Source organism: Sordaria macrospora, chromosome 7 (genome assembly GCF_033870435.1).
Source record: "Sordaria macrospora chromosome 7, complete sequence".
Taxonomy (NCBI): Eukaryota; Fungi; Ascomycota; class Sordariomycetes; order Sordariales; family Sordariaceae; genus Sordaria; species Sordaria macrospora.
In genome coordinates this window covers 595,153-615,951 of record NC_089377.1, presented here as the reverse complement: position 1 = coordinate 615,951, position 20,799 = coordinate 595,153, and the positions used below count along the sequence as shown (strand labels likewise).

Sequence of the window (20,799 nt, the reverse complement as noted above, 5' to 3'; positions counted from 1 at the left end):
TGGACGGTGGTTACTCCAATTGACCATCGTCTGGAGTCTCGGTTGAAGAGAGTAGCCCTTGGCGGGAGGCTCTACTTTTTGCTGCGAGTCGTTCCGGGCTGACACGGAGTGAGTCAGGGTCGGATTGACTGGCTAAAAGAGGTTTGAAATGATCAGGTGTTGGAACTTACAGTAAAATACGGATATCGATAATGTATAGCGTCCAGCACATGATGATGACGAGTATCCAAAGCACGATGGATATCTGCCAGGCATAATGGTCTGTGTGAAAAAAGAGAGATCAGCTATTAGACCCAAGCAATATAAAAGGGGAGAGAGACGCACAGTAAGGAGCCTGTGAAGCCGGCCATATGAGGACCTGAGACCAGGTCAAGATGGCATAGACTCCGGCTATGGAGTACCCGACTATCAATGTGCGAGCTTCCGAGTCCTGCGGTAGTCTGCATATGATTAAGGTCAGTTCATGATCACCCTTATCCTTGACCCGACGAGTTTGATCCAAGTAGGGAGGGGTAAGTCCTACATGTCAGACAGCCAAGACATGATTAATGGCGCCGTTCCTAGACTCATGTAAGTCATGAAGTAACTGGCGTAGGCAGCAGAAACCGGTGTCGTGTCCGGATGAGATGTCCATACGCTCATGATGATGCATGGGATCAGTCCGATCACGCCTGTGTCATCCGAATTAGCAAAGGAGGCCTTGACTCGCACGACAGCAGTATGACTGAGGTGATCTGAAACTTACCTTGAGCAACCAACAACGTCCACCTAGTCTGCAACAAATCGGATAAAATCGCCCAGATCCAAACTGTCACAGTTTCACCCGTTAGTTAGCCTCACATTCGCTTCATCTCATCAGCCACTCAACAAATCCACCCGCACCCATTTCCACTCAGAACTCTTCAAAACTCAGACCATCAGGCTGCTCCTTCCCCCAGATCGGCAGTCGGAGGTACCTACATAAGAAGAAGCCACGGAGGGTGAGTGGGGTGGGGAAAGAACGAGCAGTAAGGTACTCACCAAAAACAACATTAACCCCATTTCCCAGAATCGGAATCGTATTCACCTCCTTAACACTCCACCTCGGCCTCCCATCTTCTTCTCTCTTCAGTTCCTTCAGGAAAAGATTAAAGTAGTTATACCCGTACGGCGCCAGAACGGACGCGATGTAGAGCATCGGAATGAAGTAGGCGATCCACATGCGGAAAGTGCGCTTGGCGGCGGGCCAGGTGATTTTCTTGGAATCGCTTCGGCCGTGGCGTTTGAGGCGGTCCTCGGCTACTTCGACGTGTTTGTCGGAGAGCCATCCAAAACTTGTGTGGGATGTAATTCTAGGGGATGTTGAGAGAAGAGAGCGCGGGTTGGGGGAGTTGGGATAATCTGGGATAAGGAAGAAGCCGGTGAATCCGATAGCGAGGGTTAGGAGGCCGTTTATTATGAAGAGCCATCTTGTTTAGGTAAAGAAAGGATGATGAGTTAGCATTGTGGTGAGGTCATGTGGGATATTGGATGTGTAGTCTTGGTAGAGGATGTTGATTAAGAGAGAATGCGAGGGTTCAAGATAGAGAGGTGTTACGATAAAGTCACAGTTGGATTGGAGGTGAAGAGGAAATGGACGAGACAAAAAAAAAGGTGGTGAAGTAAACAAAAATACTGAGACTAACCGCCAACCCCTAAGTCCCCATTTCCCCTCAAGAGACTCAAGCACAGCAACTTGTAATGCCCCAGACATCATCGACCCCAGTGCTTGGCAGGAATGGTAAAAGCCCATGCGCTTGGCGAGCTCTAGGGGAGTGTACCAGTACACTTTTTCACTCGAACGGTGTCAGCTATCGTGTCCATGCCATGGTTACATTCATACCTTGCATAGCCAAGCTGCCTTGCTCTCTCCATGTGTATACCTGCACGGTAAACCTATGGCAGCGATAAAGTCGGAAAGGGGAGGGGTGGGGTAGGGCGATTGAGAAGGGCAGCTATAAAGGAAGATCGTAAATAAGGAAAATGAGAACTGACTGAAAAGGGTCATCATGCCCGGCCAAGCACTGCTTTCAAACAAGCCGAGCAAGACTCGCAAGGCGTAGATTTGGTTCGCGTTCTGGGCGAAGGCGATGAGAGCGGTGACGAAGCCCCATCCTATTTCGAGACCGGGAAGCCAGTAGCTGGGACGGACGTAGGTGATGATTACTTGGGAGGGAATGAGCATGAGACAGTAGGAGATGCTGAAGAAGGTGAGGAAGCTGGATCACATCAAGTGAACAAAAAAAAACATCAGTTTCCCGCGCTCTGTTGATCAGAAGTTGATTACGGATTCTGCTGGCTGTGGTTGGGATCTCTCACTAGTTTAACTCATTCCCGTTGAGTTGCAAATCCTCTTTCATGCCCGAGACGTAGGCAGAACTGATGTTGGTTTGGTCGAGGTATCTGAGTAGGGCCGAATTGTCAACATTTACGACTCTTGCATGAATATTACCAAAACACAACAAACAGAATTGGAAAGTCTCACTTGATCACTAATAGCAGACAACATTATGTCGTCTTCAAAGTTAGGTATCCATCATTGGCCCCTACTTCCACAAAACCTTACCTTGCGAGATGCATCCAAAAGTCAAGAGAAAGACATCCAACCTCCGCACCAGATCCTTCTCCAACGGCGACCTCTCATTCTCATCATTTTCCCGTTGCAAGAAAATGAGTCGTCTGGAGATCCTGTTCCAAAGCCGATGCTGCTTTCGTTCTGGTGGTGGTGATGGTGTGGCATTCAGCCTTTGTTCCTGACGAGAGTGGTCTACTTGGCGCGCGGCGTCCGCCTCCTCATCGAGATCGTCGGCGCCATGTTCATGTCCATGCCTGACCCTGCAAAAACCGTTGGAATCACCAAGCTCGGGGTCGTTCCCATCCCTGGTGCTAGTGTTGTTGAGGTCGGTGTACGCGGAACTTTGACGGCCGAGGGACACGAGCAACGGTGTGGTCTCAAAGGTGGTAGCAGCGGTGTTAGTAGCGGCGGGGACATCCTTCCCATCACGGAGCGAACCCGAAGGCTGGTGTCCACCATCTTGCGGCAATGACGACATTGTGGTTCGTCTTGAGTGCCGTAGGCCCGTAACTGAGGCCTTTTTCCAACGGTCGTGCAGTGTGTTTCTTTTGAGGGAAAATGTGAATTTTGAACCGAATGCGTGGGCTGAACAGATGTGGATGGAGTCATGCAATGAGGGGAACGGACACGGAGGACGATGGGGAAGGAGATCGAGATGGCACGAGGAGGACACGAGGCCAAGAGCGATAGGGCCAAGGCAGTAAACAAACGGTCACCGGGTTGGGGGACGTTGCCGCGTGGAAACACTTGTGGGGGAGAAGGGGATAGCTTTGTCGAGTTGTTGGTGGCGGTTTGAGGCTATCCCTACTTGGGATTGTTATCGTGAAGGTGGGCTGCTTAAAGTGATTTGTGAGACAGCTGGCCGCCAATTGCCAACTTCTGCTCTGGCAGCTGGGAGCCAAGAGAATGAACAGTTGGCAGGCCATTGCTGGTTCGGTATGGGATTGCCGAATGGGTGTAACGCCAGCGGGCAGCCAGGGGTTCACCAATCATCAGTACGCCGAGCCATTGAAAACCATGCGACAAAAGACGACGGGTTCGACGGCGACCATTGTTACCCTCCATTCGTTGGGTCAGGGTGCTCTTTTTCAACTCCATCACGGCCATCACATTGCCCTAGAAGAAACGTTGCAAATGACAAAAACCTCAAGAGCGATGCTTCAGTCGTGCACCTGCCTGTCTTGCTCTTTTAACGATGATTTCAAGGTGTTGAAATGTCGTTTCCGGGGTTGCTGTGAGGTTCAGCTATTTACACCGTCGTTACAGTGAGACTTTGGCGTTTTCAGGGCCTGCCGGCGTGCCAATGCCCGCTGTGATGTGTAGAGGTACATAGTACATACCACTGTCACCGGGAGCACTGTTCTTTCAGGCCCCGAAATTACGAAAACACGGCAAGAGCACATCTCAAAAGGAAATTCTGGGCAATCACCGTCTTCCTCGTTGTCCATTTCCTCTTTCGGGTCCTCGTTTCTGATGGTCATTCTTCCTCCTTTCTCTCTCCTGCACGTCACCTCCGAGATTTCGTCGATCTTTGAACATCTTCAGCCCCAACTCCGGAATTCGCAACACGCCACATCAACACCTTGTTTCCGCGTAACAGAGCTCGACAGGTTTACCAATCACTGGATTCCGATTCCGCAATGCGGCAGTCGATGGGATGAACAAGGGAATTTAGCGAAAACCCCATGCTGGTTGATATGTATACACTACTAAACCCTCCATTAGGCAAAGGGTTCCAGCTGACCGGAGAAGGGATAACGCTGCTTTTATGAGAGTGGCTCTCCTGCGAATTCTCCATCGTCACATCATCTCAAAGGAGAACGACAACAGAAAGGAAGGAGTCCCTTGTTAATGGCTGGACCCTCAATCGTCTCACATTTTCTCCATTTCCCTTTCGTTAACAAGGTAATTGATACCCACCAAGTGGCCACCTCTGACCCCGAACTCATTACAAAACACGAATCTGAATTGGATACTGTGTGGACGAACCGATAACCGCAAAACCCGATTCAAGCCGTTTGTTTCTAAACCAGATGGACAATCGTGAACTGAACTTGAACCGCATTTTTCAGTGTTTCGCTCAAAAGAGAGAGAGAAAAACAGAAACATCCATTCACAAACCAGGCACCGTTGGCACCAAAACCCCAAGAATCAACAACACTGGGGTGCCCCTGTCTTGCAATTCCGCACCACCGCAAAATAGCAAAGCGAATGATCGGCGTTTCCATTACCTTATTTAGACATCCATCTTATGATTCTCATCGCTCGCTGTTTTTCTAGTGTACAAACACTCACAAACATAGCACCACACCCTCGACCACACCGCAAAATGTCCCCCAAAAACCCTTTCCGCCCGGTCAAGTTTCTTCGGTGCCGTTGGTTCGTCATCAATAATTTCCACATCATCAGCAGTCCCAGGGGTATTGATTTTAGCCGGTTCGGATCATGGATGTCAGCACGTCCTGCGCATCAAACCGAACCGTCATCTTGATCCCATCCGGTTCCCAGCTGGTTGGTTCCGTCCCTCGTCTCGCCTCCGAATACTTGGGAGGAGGTGAGATTTTGGCGCCCTTTTTTCCGTTGTGTCAATCAATCAATAAGTGTCAATCTCAACCTAATTGTATGTACTGTGAGTGTCGCCTACCTCTCTACCTTATCTCACCGGAAGTTCATCACCTTCGTTGACTCTCGGTTCCGAACGTCCATGTGGGGATATGTTACCTCTACAGTCTACACTTTTCCAAACTGCTGTGTGCCCGTCCGTCCGTTCCTGCGTTCCTGCGTTCCTGCGTTCCCTCAGTTGTTTTCCGTACCTTACATACGGTACCTTGTCCCTTTTCTTCCAGCTTCGGGTTCCCTTGTCCTCTTTATTCATAATACTGGATCGTACAGAGTACATGGGAATTCAATGTCCTTTTTTTTTGTTTTCCCTTGACGCCCGTGGTATCCATCCGGTTACAGAACCCTTTACCCCTGGTTCTGAGGTAGTGTACTGGTAGCAATTCCAGGCACCCTGCCGTGGATACCTCTACATACTGGGTTACATTACAGCGGTGCCTGGCAGGTATGTAGTGTACCTATCTTTCCCCTTGAAAACATGGAAATCCCCGCTGGCCAGTGTCACCGGGCATCCCGTTAGTTCCTGTCTCTCATGAGAAATCCACCACTCCGATCCATCTGATGAATACTTATGATATTATCGTATACTATTTCCCATAAACTATTGGGATCTCGATGGTCTCGATGGTCTCGATGGTTTCGATTCATGGCTCCATGCCCTGGATAATGTAACTGCCACTAGGTATTGCAACAAAACTTACGATCTTTTAAAGTACCTGTATCCTCCATCATATATCATTCGTGTCCAATGGAGTCCTTACTCTTTATAACCCAGGCTCGATTGAGCCAGGGTAACACACACGGCAGTAACATGACGGTAGAGGTACTGTATATATATATATAGGTAGTGTAGGTAGTTGGTTTTGTGTGTTTAACTTCCGTTCTGTGTCGTGTTTTGTGTGATTTGTGGCGTACGCCATTACCGTGCGCCGTTACCGTCGTTACCGCGCGGGCGCCATTATCTCGAGTCTCGAGTCTCTATCGAATCTTATATCTCAAATCCTCGAGTCCTTCCACCCGTCGTCCATTGTGACAGTGTGACCACCTACTGCCGTGTCCCAGTGGCATCCAGGGGTTTGTGCCGTTGGGTGGGATAACGGCGTTACAGTGAATACCACCCAGCACAGTTTTACCCCGGCAGAGGTGTAAGGGGAGCACGGAACCGGTCCGCACAACGACCTAGGGTCGGGTTACACTGCTTGCACCGCTGCAACGGGCTTGAGAAATTCCACAGAGCGGGGGATTGCGATCGTCAGGAACAGCACACCACACCACAAATGAACGACGAACCTTTCCCCGTTCGTCCATAAACCGAACTATAACTATAACTATAACTACAACATACCCTGTGTATGATTCACGTGAACCATTTCCATAGTCCCCAAGTTTAGACTGGGACTTTTTAGACTGTGCTAAATGCGTGTAATTAGGCCAATCCTCGCTTATTTCGGGGGGGAAGGGTTGTAGTGTTAGTCCAAAGATTGGTCACCGAAACAATGGAACGCAATTTTTGAATGTCTGACTCTAGCTCTAGATAGTTGGCGTCAAAAGTCAACATTTAGAGAGACAAAATCCACTGTAGATTTCGGCATTCATTCAGAGATTGACGAACCGAAAATTACACCGCACTTTTCGGTTGACAACGGTTCGGCAGTCCAGATAATGCACTGAACTTTTGTTTTGTCTCGGATATCCGCCTTCGGTAGTAGCAATGAGTGACACGCTGCTGTCTCGGCCCCGAGCTTGGTGCGAACGGTTACAGTGGTACCTTACCTGGACTAGAGGTACTCTGCCAAAACAATGTGTGAGAATTGTGCATTGTGCATGTAAAACGTTGTTCCATCTATGTGTCGATGTATGAAGATCAAAGGGCATTTCGTTGCCTTCCTCATATTCGTCGCTCGTTGGTATCAAATGAAGAGATGAAGGAAAAAGGTCTATCTAGAAATACACACCGGTAAATCAAACGGGTTAGGTTGCCCCAAGAAAAATGTCTGAAATGAAACACCACCGTAGCAAATGAAGCCTGCGCGTGTGCCTTTTTTGTGGCAAGAACGAATGCAGCCGCCCATTGTCCATGCCCCTAAGAGAAAATGCTGAAAGACCAAGGACTTTTAAGACCCGAGAAAAAGAAACAGGAAAGCAAAAAAAAAAAAAAAAAAAAAAAAAAAAGAAACCGAATGACCACCTCTTAGTGAGTCTGGTCAACAGAAATGGTCCACTTCGTCTGAACCGTAATAACACCTGGATCTTTGAAAGATCCCGGTTCGGGGGTCAGCGCAACCTCTGAGCCATCATCCCTGCTGGCCAGCCTGTTGTGATTGTTGTGGTGCTCCTTCTCTCCCGAAGCTGCCACAGCGGACTGGTAGTGGATTTCCTTGTTGGAAGCGTACAGGCTCTCCAAGCCAATGTGGTCCTCCTCAGCCAAGTGGCTGCTGTTCTTCAGCTTGTTGAAGCCGCTGTTGTTCGTGCCACCGAAAGTAGCGGTGCCGTCCGAAGTAGGCGCTAGCTTGGAAGCTCCTCTACGGGTGGTACAGCGAGCCCAAAGAGAGCTCAGCATGGGCATACTAACGCAGAGAATAGCCAGGTTAGGCTCGACGGTAGACCAGAAGTCGGCGTAGATCATGGTGCCAGTAAGGTTATTCATGTCGAGGCCAACGAGAGTGACGATACGGATGATAGCGACGACCGAAGTACTGCATGTTTTGTTAGTATCAAAAGGGGAAGCAAGAGGTGAATAGCGGAAAGCAGGCAAACTTACAGCAAACCGATCAGGAAAACGCCCGTCAGACCGGCCTTGGTACTCCAGTTCATCTTCAAGCTCCAGACGGTAGGCAGCGGCAGTGCCAAAATCACAACGTCAGTGACAACGTTGAAGGCGCCAATGGCAATGAAGGATGCCTGCTGGCTGCCGCACACGGCGTCCGGAGCAGACATGGGATCGTAGGTAGCCCTAAAGGGACGGCAGATCAAGAAAACCTGGAGAATGTTGCCTGTGCTCCAGAGCAGGACGAAGGTCATGGCAATCTTGGTAGCAGTGCACAGGCCCTGATTGACGAATACGCGCAGGTAGAAAAACATGACAGACAGCTTGACGGTGCTGATGCATGTGGCAAAGATGAGTTCATACGAGACCAACAGCTTGAGGATAGTGACCAGGTTCATGTAGGTCTCTGAAAAGGGGTAGCCGATACCCATTCCAATCCCTGTGATGCAACTTGTTAGATGTGGTTTTTCGAAGGCAGAAAGCGTGTGAACTCACATAAACCTTGGATGATAAGCATGCCAATACCCTGGGGCACGGCAGCAAGAATAAGCCAGTCGTCCCACCACAGCTTTGCTCCAGAGACGTAGCGAGCGAACATGCGCAGACAGATGACTATCAGTGTCAAGGCCACCAAGCAGCAGTTGATGATGAGATGCGCCTTGACCACGCCCTTGGGCTCAAAGTATTTTGTACCGAACAGGTGCGTCATCTCCGCGGGATTAGGGGCCTCCATGATGTGTGTGTGTGTGTGTTTATCGTCGTCGTTATTGTCGTTTCCAGTGGGGAATTTGTCTCGTCTCTCTTAAATGGCAGATGGGGTTCGACCTCCTGGGTCGTGTGTGCGCCTTCTTCGTGCCTTCCTCTTTGGTTTCCCTTATGCCACTTGCTCTTTCCTTCTCTTTTGAGTCTTGTGATGTGTCTTTCTCCTGCGACAGCCTTGGGCAGGTGCTATCGACTCCAAGTGGGAAGGTGGGGTAAGTGAATGAGGTCGTAAACGAGTGTGTGGGGTGTGTGATGATGTATGATGGATGCCGTCAAGTCAACTGGTGGTGTGTTGCTGATGAGACTGAGATGTTGGTAAGGTAGTAGATGCTACTCGAGCCACCATGGGAGGACGTTGTTGTTTCTCGGTGGAAATTACGGCTCGGGCCTGGGTGGTCTGTGCTGGTCCAGAAACTCGGGTCCGGGTGTGGCTGCCGTGACTGTCTGTGCTTTTCGACGGGAGCTTATAAGAATGGGACGGGAAGGGGCGGGAACACCGGTATATGAGAACGTCTGAGCTCACAGCCTGCTTAGTTGTTTCCCTGGAGAGCCTTGCTGAGGATGGGGCCCCCTGTTGGTCTTTCCTTTCCCTTGGGAATCCTGTCTTTGCTTTTTGTGGGAGTGCGGCGGGAGTGGTGGTGCCCTGCGAGTGCCCAGACACAGAATGTGCAGTGACGAGGGATGTTGAAGATGGGGCTAGGGGTACCTGAGGTGTGGGAATTGGAGCAAAGGAAGGTGCAAAGGAATGTTCCCCGAAAGAAGACTATCTGGAGTCTGGGACCAATTTTGGCGAGTGAAGATCACTGCTCGAGCCGGAAAATTGAAACTTTAGCGAAGGTGACCTCAAGACGACGGCATGGTTGAAAATCTGCGCCCATCCCCGTCTACCCCGTCAGGCCCGTACCCTCGCAGCCTCATTCAAGCTTCTTCTCCTGACGCTCCTGGTCTCACTGTATCTCACAGTAGATATCAGGTTACCCACTTGTTGTCCTGGAGAAAGTCGCAACCGACAATCTAGGCCTACAACAGGATGGTTGCTCCGTCGGAAGTGCCTCCGGGAGACGAGAACATAACAACCTTTTTATTTTTATTTTTTTTGTGTTGTGTCTTGTCCGCCTTCCATCGCATCTGGATAGCCCACTCCTTTCCGCCATCCTGGCACATGAACCTAACGCCTGGGTCGCCAGTGTGCCTGCCTCTTCAGTTGTCAGTTGTCACCGAACACTTCCACTTGTGGTAGCAGGGCGGGCCTCTGTGGGTGGGCACTTGCCCATTTGACACTGACACCGGCAGAAGCTGGGCACGGTCAACGAGACCCTCCTGACTGGGGCCTGGGGGGAGGAGCAGGACGCAAGGTCGGAACCAGGCAAGCAGCCCGCTCTCAATGTGACCATCTCCCGCCAGCACCTCTGTCCGCCACATTTGCGGTTTTCACCGAAACGCTGACCCGGCTCATGGGAATTGGGGCATCAAACGAAAAGGCAATCAAAGGCAATCAAAGGTAACCCAAGGCAACGGGCAAGGACGTCCGGGTCCCATTGTGTCCGCTTTGTCCGCTTTGCCCGCCCAAAACCGAAGAAACAATGTGCTGCGGTTGAGGCGTGCAAATAGACACACGGAAAGTGAGGTGACAGTGTCTGGCACTTTTGCTCTCCGGGCAGGCAGCGAGGGCATTCATTCAGTCCAATGACGGCAAAGCCAAGGGTTGCAGAAGGCCAGGCCCACTAAAACGTACTGCGTAGCTGCCGGAAGACGGTAAGTGGATGACTTGAAGACATGTTGACCACTGGGATAGCGGCCTGGGAGCCTATGGAGCCTGTGTCGTTATCCACTCCCACTCCGCAGAGCACTCGACATACCCGGTCCTTGCCCCCCCTCAACCTCAACCCAAAGTTAGGGGACCCATTCCTTTTCCTGTGTTTTGGCGAGAGATTGCATCGAGGCGGTCGAGGCGGTGGGAGGTGGGAGAGGAGAGGCGTCCATATGTTTTGGACAAAGACATCAACACCATGTCTGAGATGTCCAAATGTCGAATAATCTCGTGCTCAGATTGGCCGTGGCCTCGAGCTGAGCAGCACGGCCTGGGGAGCCTGTCCAGGTTTATATTCGATTGACTTTGCTTTTCTCCAGGCCGTCGTGATCGGGGCCTGCGGGTTATGTGCCGATGGCCCAGTCCAAATTTCTCAGACATAGACTTACCGACACGGAGTGAGTGGTGTTTGCGCCACCGAAAACACAAGTTCTCGAGGTTCGCTTGCGGAGGGAGGCTGGAGGGGAGTCCGGTGAAGGAAGTCTGGTTTAACTCGAATTTCTGATGTTGGCGGTGCCGCACACGGCAGGACACGGCTGACCGTATTCGTGCGTCAACGTCCAGTGCTGCTGCGGGTGGCCTACCTTTATGTATACCGCCTGGACGGCGTATATAGGTACTTTGTGTAACGGAACAATTGTGAAGCCACTTGGCTGCGCATAACATACATGACGGTCGCGCGGTCGGCACAGACGGCAGAGATGCAAGCACCGACACGTGCCACTCCCCAAAGAAACCTCAAATGGCGCCGGCATGGGATCGGCACGGAAACGTGTTGGCGTCCACGAGCTGCTTTTCCCGACCCTTTTCCCACCAAACCCAGCAGAAGTTTTGCTTCACCGTTCACCGCGCAACAAAGGTAAAAAAAAAAGGCTGGGCCGTCGGAGAGGCCATTGGCCACTCACAGCCACTGGCAAAAGGAAGCGGCGGATGGCGGCGGGGTTGAATAAGCTTCACCGAAGGAGCAAAGATGCAGATGAACATGCAAAAACGACAAGTCCCCCCCGTTCGGGGACCTTTTTGGGTGTTGATTTTCCCTCGTCGAATAGAGATCAACATATTACACGTATGTCGAGTTCCACGATCCCCTCTGGTTGCTACATTGCAGAGTAGGGTTCTCATTCCCAAGTGGAAAAAACGTCGGCGAGCTGTTTCATGCTGAATTCATACTGTTGCTTCACTTCTTTCTCTTCACGGCATGTTTTTCAGGGTCCAAATGTCTCAAACCCTTCAGCCAGAAGAAGAACAACACCAAAAACATGCGTATACTGTACCGTTGAAGAATCGGTGAAAGTCTGGAAACTCGCCCCAACACGTGAGTTGACGAGATCGGTTCCTGAGAATTATCACCAACCAATGGCATTACCGTGGATGCGGATTCTTCCGATTCCCATGTCAATTCCACCGTCAATTCAAAATCCCGCCCCTGTTTTTCTGCATGACTAAGAAGGAAGGGGTAATTAAGACCGACTTGCACTAGCTCTGGTTGGAGTGTGGGCACATAGCTTCCCTGTTCCTTGCTTTGCTTCTTTGTTTTCTAACCCCCAAATCCCTGCCGAGTATATACCGACTGTCCGACTCGATATCTTTGGCACCATGTTCTGCTTGCGCTATCGAATTGCGCCCCTCCCCAGAAATTGCTGTTGGATGATGAAGACAAGAAGCTTTTATCATGGCCTCTTCCAGGGCCCAGGCACACACCTTTTTTGTTTTGCGGCTCGCTACACCCGCTTTTTGGGGTTCTTAGACCGAACGCAACACTGCACAATCGAGAGACACTTTGTGCTTCTTGTTCGTCAAACCGATCTTCCCCTCCTTTCCAATGACACCGTACGATCTGCGAACCATCTCCCCAGGTCATACACGTGTTTCTGTATCTTGTATCCGTACACTACAGTACCTAGCATTCTTAACCCGCTGCGTGTTGCATGGAAAGCTTTCCCCCTTCATCCCTACACATCAAGCCAGACCGCATCACGGCATGATAAAGAAGCCACTACAAAACTACCCCAACACACTCCCTCCATAGCATACGGACGCTCGCAATCATTACCAATCATGAGAGATCACAGTCAATGTGGTGAACATGGTCTACAGACTCGTAAATCCCCAACAACGGAATCCACTCCGCGCAACTTCCTGGCCCCAGTATGGCCTTCAGTTGGTCTGCCAGCCTCGCCATCCCCGCTCTCTTTGCTTAATTCATGGAAAATCCCACTTTACTCGAACCAGACCCGACCAAGATACCGGTGGCACGGGTGGGCAAGGTGGGCCAAAAAGCGGACTCGGAACTTCCTCCACTAGACTCGAGTCGGTTACTGCCCGCTTTACTGCTCTCGATAGACCGGGCTCTCGCCCACCGAACCGGGCAAAGCCTGGCCTGTTCTGGCACCAAACCAACGAGCCTCTGGAGCCTTTTCCAAGAAACTACCGTGACTAGAGGATCATGAAGGTCACCGACACGGGCAAAGGGTCCGTTTTGTGGACTCTTCGGGGTCCTATCGCGGTATTCCAAAGCCCCGATATCTATCAAACGTATCCACGATGCGCACAAAGTGGTGCTCCCGGTTCCAGCGGTGACCGGTGAATTCGCGTGGCACTTGCAGATAGCCCGCTCGTGCATGTGCTTCCGTTGCAAAGTTTGACGGATGTCAGGCACTTTTGTTGGGTTCCGTGTTGCAAGTGCATCATTTCCAATCCGTGATCTCCGGGGGCCCGGGGGAGGGACGTCCCCACGACCGGGGGGACGATCCTACTTTATAAGTCTCCCGTCCCGGCCCCGAGAACGGGTGGTGTGTTGTCTCACCGTAAGCCAACAACAGCTCTTCACCTCCTTACGCCAAGCCCGCCGCTCACCCGCCGCTCACCCGCCGCTCACCCGCCGCTTACCCCCCTCCCCCCTCATTACCCCCTTGCTATTTAAGCTTCACCCTTTCCCTCCTTGAACCCTCTTACTCTTTCGAAATGAAACTACCTATTGTTTTTCTAAGTCACTTCATAGCCATGGCCACAGCTGTTCCACTAGCAGGACTCGAGCAGTCCTACGACTATGTCATCGTCGGTGGTGGCACCGCCGGTTGCGTTCTCGCTAACCGTCTCACCGAGGACAAGGATGTCCGCGTCCTCCTCCTCGAGGCCGGTGGTGACAAGACTACCGACCCCGTGGTTCTCACTCCCGGTCTCGTCTCCGGTGTTTACGGCAAGGATGAGTACGACTGGAACTTTGAGTCTGTTCCTCAGGTAAGTGTTTACTCACTCACTCACTCACTCACTCACTCACTCTATCGGTAACACCGTGATAAGAGAAATCCAGGGGCTAACAAACAAACACAGTCCACTCTCAACAACCGCATCGTGAACCAGGCTCGCGGTAAGATGCTCGGCGGTTCCTCCGGCATCAACTTCATGATGCTGGTGTACCCCTCCAAGGCCTCCATCGACGCCTGGGCCGCCGTCGGCAACCCTACCTGGGACTACGAGGCCCTGAAGCCTTACCTCAAGAAGTTCGCCACCGTGGACGTCCCATCGGCCAGCACCAAGGAAATCACCCACATCACCTACAACAACGACACGGTCGCTTACGGCGACGGCCCCGTCCAGATCTCCTTCGGCGAAGGGTACGGCATCACCAACGAGGGCTGGTTCGACACCTTCGAGTCGCTCGAGCTGCTTTCCAAGACGGACCAGCGTGATGGCGAGGCCCTGGGCGCCTTCCAGAACGCCAACTCCATCGACCCTGCCACCAACACTCGCTCCTTCTCCGCCGTCGCCTACCTCACCGCCGAGGTCCGCGCGCGCGAGAACCTCAAGATCCTGACCAACACCCACGTCAACAAGGTCCTCTTCGACACGACCGGCTCCGAGCCCGTCGCCACCGGCGTCGAGATCAACGTCAACGGCACCGTCAGCCAGGTCTCCGCCAACCTCGAAGTTATCCTCTCGGCCGGTGCCCTTCAGTCGCCTCAGATCCTCGAGCTTTCCGGCGTCGGCAGCACCGAGATCCTCTCCCAGCACTCCATCCCCGTCGTGGTCGAGAACCCGGCCGTCGGCGAGGGCATGCAGGACCACCCCATCGTGTGCCAGTCCTTCGAGGTCAACGAGGGCACTCCCTCTGGCGACATCATGCGCGACCCTGCCGTGGTCGAGGCGCTCATGGCCATGTACGCGGCCGACCGCTCGGGACCCATGGGCCAGCTGACCATCTCGTGCGCCTACACCCCGCTGGTCAACAAGACGGGCGTCGTTTCCGAGCAGTGCATCCAGGACCTTTTCGCGGGCCGCGATTTCTCGGACCCTGCGCGCGCCGCCGTCCGCGACATCGTCTCGGACCCCAACGACCCGACCTTCCAGTACATCCTATTCCCGACGCAGGTGCACATCCCGGACCACCCGGAGTCTATGGCGTCGCACCTGATCCCCGTCGAGCCCGAGAACTTCCTGACCATCATGACCATCCTCAACTCGCCCTTCTCGCGCGGCAGCGTGCACATTGCCTCCGCGGACCCCAAGGCCGCGCCCGTGTGGGACCCCAAGTACAACCACGACGAGCTCGACATGGAGCTCCTGGCGCGCGGCGTGCAGTTCGTCGAGAGCCTGGTGGCGCCCAACACAGCGCTCGGCAAGCTGCTCAACCAGACCGGTCGCCGCCTGCCGCAGCTCAAGGGTGATGATCTCGAGACCGCCAAGGAGATTGTGCGCGAGCGCCAGATCTCCGTCTTCCACGTCTCCGGCTCGTGCGCCATGCGTCCCCGTGAGCAGGGCGGTGTCGTCAACGAGCGCCTCCAGGTTTATGGTGCCAAGGGCCTCAGAGTTGTCGATGCTTCCATCTTCCCTGTTGAGCCGTCGGGTAACATCCAGAGCGTCGTTTACTCGGTTGCTGAGCGTGCGGCAGATCTGATCAAGGAGGATCGCGCGGCGGGAAAGGTTTGAAACCCTCCAGTTGATTTCCAGCGAGCGTGTTGATTGGTTTGGTGGTTTAATGTTTTTGGTGCTTGGTTGGTGGCGGTCTTGTTGCCGCCGTTGTTGTTGTTGTTGTTGTTGTATAGCATTTTTGGATATACCTTTTTTTTACGTGTAGCACATGATGAATGATTAGTAGAGCTAATAATAACTTTTTTTTCACAATCTCTAGAAAAACCATGGACAGCAGGTGAAGGAGGACAAGCAGAATGAGCACAAGCCCCGCGATGAGCAGGAGCAGTCTCAGTCGTCCTCGTTCTGCACGGTCATGTAAAAGCCTGCTCTTGCTCAGGGCATTGCCGACCGGCTGGTATGCTTGAACATTGTCTTGACATTCGTCTAAGAACGTTTCAGTACTATCTTCGCTTCATGTATCATAAGAGTCTATACCCCCTTTCATGTTATGTTTTAATACCAGCATCTTGCCCACATCTACGCATCCGAAACATTCTGGGCTGCTCTGAGCGCAGCAACAACAGAGAATGCAATCACCGGGGTAGCAACGTAAGAAATCTGTCAAATCTGGATCAGTACTTGTTCCCGTGCCGACTTTTAAGGAAAGGAAAGAACTCACAGTAAGCAGCTTAGCCGTCGCCATTTTGGCCTGTTGCGGCAGGTTCTCGACGTCAGCAAGCGCCACCAGCCTCATAGCAGGCGGGCCAATAGGCATCATCATCATGGTGAACCACAAGATGGGGTCATCAAACAAGAGACCCGTCTTCTTGGCCAGCACCCAAATAATAGGGATGCTCAGCGCCGGCATTACCAAGAATCTCCAAGCGAGGATGAAGACGATGCTAGGCCAGGGCACACGTCCTCCATCATCGCCCTCCTTCATCTTGCGCAAGCTAAGACTGAGCTTGACACCGACAATAATAACCTGGAGGGTAACAAACAGTTCGCCAGTGTTCTTGATGGGGGTGGTAAGCCAGGCCTTGAAGTATCCGCCCTCCTGCGAGTCGTTGAAGAACATGCGGTGCAAAGCAGGAACCAAGCCGATCAAAACACCAGTCGACGCCCCCAAGGCCGGAGGGTTGAAGAAGGGCGCGATCCAGCTGACAGCTTTCTGCAGTGGCCCGGGCAGAGCATGGTAGGTCTTGTTTTGCGCGTTCTCGATATGTCTGCTCGTGGTCTTGGCGAAGCGAACGGCTTTCTTGGGGAGAAGCGAGGTTGTCTCGGAGGGTCTGTCGCCAGAGCTACCGCTACCAGATCCGTTCTCCTCCTCGTCTTCGTCGTCCGAATTCCGACCAGATTCAGGGTCACTATCGGTTTGGCCGCCGTCGTCTTGCTCGAGAAGTGCAGGGCCGTAGCCAAAGGTTAGGGTGTTGCTGATGACGGCGCAGACGAGGAAGTAGGAGCGCGCCTTTTCAACCACGTCGGGGTCATCGGTCAGGTTCTTGAGCACTCCGGCAGCGTCGAGGGCCTGGATAAGGAGGAGCGGTAGCGAGGTCGAGTTGTTGAAGGCTAGGGCGGGAGTGGTCCATGCTGGCATCTTGAAGAGGCGGACGGAGAGCTTGCCTATGACGATGGACAAGACGACGAAAATGAGGGACCAAACTGTTGTTCGCAAACAGTCAGCGACTTTCCTATCCGATACGAGGTGGGGATGGTTCCATACCAACGATTGGGAGATAACGCATGGCAGTGTCCGAATCAAGCTGCTTTCCCAAGTTGGAGACCAGCAGCAGAGGCAGGAAGATGGTGACACACAAGTGCGACAGGCGTTTGGCAGAGTTATCGTCGATGAGGTCGAACTGGGCAGCCAAAACACCGATCCAGATAGTTATCAAGACGGATATGGCAGCCTGGATGGCCCCCAAGAAGGAGACCAGGATATCTGACGACGCCATGCTATTTTCGTGTGTTGGTGTGTTGGTGTGATGTTCTGGTGTTGCTGCTGTTGAGGACGAGGGGTACCCGACGGATATGAAGGGGGCTAGAACAATACCGGCTGGGTGGTTAAAGTTCTAGCCAATATGCGGTTGGTGGGTGGTGTGAAGGTTGGCATGGATGGGAAGTCCTTGTTTTGTATGTATTGAGACGGGTTCGAGAGATAATTGTTAGTCTAGAGGTCGGTTGAAAGAGTCTCGGCATCGACGATCTGGTCGCATTACGTCACGATTCAGGGACCGTCCGATGTTTGTGTTTCCGGAAACTTGGATGACTGCCGTGCATGCTGCACCTTCCCACCCAATCGTAATGCAAAGGGACTGTTTCTTCCGCGATTTATTTTCAGCCGTCGGATTTCGTTTGTTGTTGTCGTCAAAATGTCTTCATCACCATCGGTTCTTGGCATCTACCATCTAACCATCCAGAGCACAGCATCTCCCGATGCACAAATGCAAATACCGTCACACAACAGCAATAACTGCATCACCACATAGGTAAAGTCTACGATTATTGGGACGCACAGCAATTGGTTGCAAAAAGTACGATTGGTATTGGGATATCGCAACATCATCAAAATGCTAACTACAGAGAAACGGAAAAAATGGAACCGAAGCAACACGCTCAGACGTTTTACAATCCGAGGTGCGATTTGATCTTGAGCGCTTCCCTCCTGCTGGTGCTCTGAGAATCAAAGTATGGCCTCTCGCCCAAGCTGACCGCCCTGTTACCCTTGCGCTCGCCGAGACCCTCCTCGAAGACATAGTCGGGAGTGGCAGCGTGGTACACGCTCCTGTTGTCCCAGATGGCGACATCGTTGGGGTTCTGCCACTTGAGGCGCACCTGCAGGTCGTGGTTCTCGACAATGAGCTGGGTAAACCAGTTGAGGAAGTACTTGCTCTCCTCCTCGGTCAGGCCGTTGATGCGCTGGCAGTGGTGGCCGACGGCGTAGACTGACCTCCAGCCGGTGACGGGGTTGGTGCGGATGACGGGGTGGATGGCCTCGAGAGTCTCGCCGACGTTCTCGGGGGCACCTCGCTCGCCGCTGTACACGCTGAAGCCGTTGCGCTTGGCCGCCTCATTGAACAGAGGCTGGGCGTAGTAGGCGGTGAGGGTGTCGAGGAAGGAGCGCAGGGTGGGCGAGATGCGGTCGTAGAGCTCGTAGCCGGAGGCCCAGAGGGTATCACCGCCGGTCTTGGGGAGCTGAACCAGCCTCAGGAGAGCATAGTCGCTGGGGATGGGCTCGAAGGTGATGTCGGAGTGCCACTGATCCTTGGCGCTCTGGCGGCCGGTGCTGACGCCGACGCCCTTGTACGAGAACCTGTCCTTGTATAGTGCCTTGGCTTGCTCAGAGGAGATGACGCTGATCTCGTTGTCGCCACCACCGTGCTCGCGGCTGGCGTTGCTGATGGGGTGGATGTGAAGGCCCGAAGTTGCGGGCTTGCCGGCGAGCTTGCCGAGTCTGTCAACGAGTTCCTTCTGGAGGTCATCGGTGAGGTTATCCTGCTTGCGGAAGAAGACGACACCGCGTTGGGAAACTTGATGAGCATGTTAGCGTTTAGGCTGACAAACTCGGCAGAAGTTCATGACTTACTGGTGATGGCAAGATCCCTCAGGAGCTCGTCAGAGTTGGGAGCACGGAGCAACTCCGAGAGATCGACATTGACATACTCGCGGCCTAGAGCGGGGGTAACCTCGAAGCTCTCGAACTGCTCAAGAGCACCGCTGAGCTTAAGGGCCTCCTTGTGATCCTCGAGTCTCTTGGGAAGACCTTCAGTCTCGGGAATATTGGCCTCGATGACGGTAGACTTTTGCTGAACGGGGAGGACCTTGGTCTTGATCTCGTCAACCGTCTGTTGGGCGGATTCAACTGCTGAAGGAGACATGGTGAAGGCTGTGAAGAAGGATGTTGCTGAAAGGGGTATCTTGAAAACAAAAGGCTCGATCTGCTCGATGAAGATCAGAATGAACGGTTGAGTGGCAGCAATGAGCTCCTTATATGCCAAGTATCTGCATGTCATCCAGCCGCCAAACATTCCAACAAATTGTCCAGATGCCTCGCCATGGTGTTGTTAGGTGATGCTATCGCGTCACTCCCCGCGTCGGCGATTGTTCAGTTCCGAGTAACGGAAAGTCGGCAGGTGTTGGTGTAAAGAACTCCATGGTGAAAGAGCCATCGTGTCTGACGTGAGTGGTCGCTGGCCTATGACAGGAGGCTATATAGCGGCTGTCTTCCTGAATAGGGACAAGAGGAGAGGGGAAGCTGAGTTCAATGTTGCATGGAGGCTTTCTGGTACATTTGAAGGAGGAATGGCTCAATTATAAACGTGCTTTCACCCCGCGTTGCCATCATTATGGTGGTGGAGAAGGGCGGTTTGTGAGAGGTTCCCGCTGCAATCTTGGCTTTGATCACGGAATCGAGTACGCGTGGCAGCATGACCAACCCAACCGGCCAATGTTGCACATCTATGCAAGTTACATGAAATTGGGACGGGCTTGGTTACAAATGGGATTACCAACTCGTGAATTTTTACTGCTTCTATAAGACCATTTGCCAACCCTTTTCTCTTCCACATTTGGGGCTCGACTTTGGTCTTCTCGAAGTTGTTCTTCAGACGCCAATTGGCCAATCACATCCCGCAAATTGTTTCGGCCATCTTCAACCGCCCTTCTTCGAGACGAATTAAGGTTGTTGATCTTACATGATCTCTTCTTTCCTTTTCATCCCAGGCGTTCAGTTTCATCACTGGGCAACCTTCTATCTGTCTTCGCCATAGCCAACCAAGCCACCCACGTGGGCCTTGTTAAGAGATATCTCAGCCAAGAGCCAGTGAAACAACATTGACACTGGCCGCCTCAGGAGTCGCGATAACCTCAATGTCGCAAAAAGGGACGTGCACAAAGCTGAAAGCAATTTTTACTCAAGTCTCACAGAAGATACCTCCACAGATAGCGACAGCGCTTATACTAGTATCAACATGGTCCCCATTTGATCCGCTATGACGTGCGTTTCAGACATCAGCTCATGTTCTGGACCTTTCAACATTAGGCGAGTATCGTCACCCATCGTGAGACCCAATCGGGAAATTTACCATCCCTTGCAATCTGTGTCATACCGTCGTTGTCTTTTATCCCTGCCAAGACCCGCCGTGTGCCGCCGCATATGTAACAACATGGTCAAACCAGGAGATGGGATGAACTTGTTCACCAGCAAGATCCTCTTGGCTCCCGTTGTTCGATGTTGGAATAAGCTTAAATGTTTGTTTTGTGGTGTCTCGAGTCTCGACTGTTCGATCGGTCTGTTGTGTTGGGGCGTAGGTTCAAAGTTGGGATGAACAAGTTCCCAGCCATGTACTCGTCAGGGAAAACCACTAGTCAGACGGTCGGTTTTGTAGACCTGAC

General features: G+C 52.4%; 5 protein-coding genes across 5 annotated transcripts; 1 reads left to right on the top strand and 4 right to left on the bottom strand.

Moving 5' to 3' along the window:
• Positions 1 to 10: 10 nt before the first annotated feature.
• On the bottom strand, positions 11 to 3,352 carry SMAC4_03816 (uncharacterized protein; the record flags this gene model as incomplete). The annotated part of the gene is made up of 11 exons (XM_066090007.1): positions 2,585 to 3,352; positions 2,504 to 2,510; positions 2,338 to 2,421; positions 2,014 to 2,237; positions 1,665 to 1,806; positions 1,021 to 1,448; positions 746 to 808; positions 524 to 671; positions 325 to 440; positions 171 to 261; positions 11 to 98 (listed from the first exon to the last, which is right to left on the bottom strand). The coding sequence occupies exons 1-11, from the start codon at positions 3,069 to 3,071 to the stop codon at positions 11 to 13; spliced, it is 1,878 nt and encodes a 625-aa protein (XP_065947668.1). The 5' UTR covers positions 3,072 to 3,352.
• A 4,011-nt stretch (positions 3,353 to 7,363) lies between these two features.
• On the bottom strand, positions 7,364 to 9,559 carry SMAC4_03817 (uncharacterized protein). The gene is made up of 3 exons (XM_003347671.2): positions 8,475 to 9,559; positions 7,974 to 8,418; positions 7,364 to 7,908 (listed from the first exon to the last, which is right to left on the bottom strand). Exons 1-3 carry the CDS (start codon positions 8,710 to 8,712, stop codon positions 7,404 to 7,406), a joined length of 1,188 nt encoding a protein of 395 aa, XP_003347719.1. The 5' UTR covers positions 8,713 to 9,559; the 3' UTR covers positions 7,364 to 7,403.
• A 3,956-nt stretch (positions 9,560 to 13,515) lies between these two features.
• SMAC4_03818 (uncharacterized protein) lies at positions 13,516 to 15,553 on the top strand. The gene is made up of 2 exons (XM_003347672.3): positions 13,516 to 13,791; positions 13,885 to 15,553. The coding sequence occupies exons 1-2, from the start codon at positions 13,555 to 13,557 to the stop codon at positions 15,478 to 15,480; spliced, it is 1,833 nt and encodes a 610-aa protein (XP_003347720.3). The 5' UTR covers positions 13,516 to 13,554; the 3' UTR covers positions 15,481 to 15,553.
• A 117-nt stretch (positions 15,554 to 15,670) lies between these two features.
• SMAC4_03819 (uncharacterized protein) lies at positions 15,671 to 17,436 on the bottom strand. Its single transcript, XM_003347673.2, has 3 exons — positions 17,129 to 17,436; positions 16,085 to 17,067; positions 15,671 to 16,023 (listed from the first exon to the last, which is right to left on the bottom strand). Exons 1-3 carry the CDS (start codon positions 17,358 to 17,360, stop codon positions 15,943 to 15,945), a joined length of 1,296 nt encoding a protein of 431 aa, XP_003347721.1. The 5' UTR covers positions 17,361 to 17,436; the 3' UTR covers positions 15,671 to 15,942.
• Positions 17,437 to 18,030: 594 nt separating this feature from the next.
• Positions 18,031 to 19,856, bottom strand: SMAC4_03820 (uncharacterized protein; the record flags this gene model as incomplete). The annotated part of the gene is made up of 2 exons (XM_024655588.2): positions 18,992 to 19,856; positions 18,031 to 18,935 (listed from the first exon to the last, which is right to left on the bottom strand). Exons 1-2 carry the CDS (start codon positions 19,431 to 19,433, stop codon positions 18,031 to 18,033), a joined length of 1,347 nt encoding a protein of 448 aa, XP_024511463.2. The 5' UTR covers positions 19,434 to 19,856.
• Between the last annotated feature and the right edge of the window lie 943 nt (positions 19,857 to 20,799).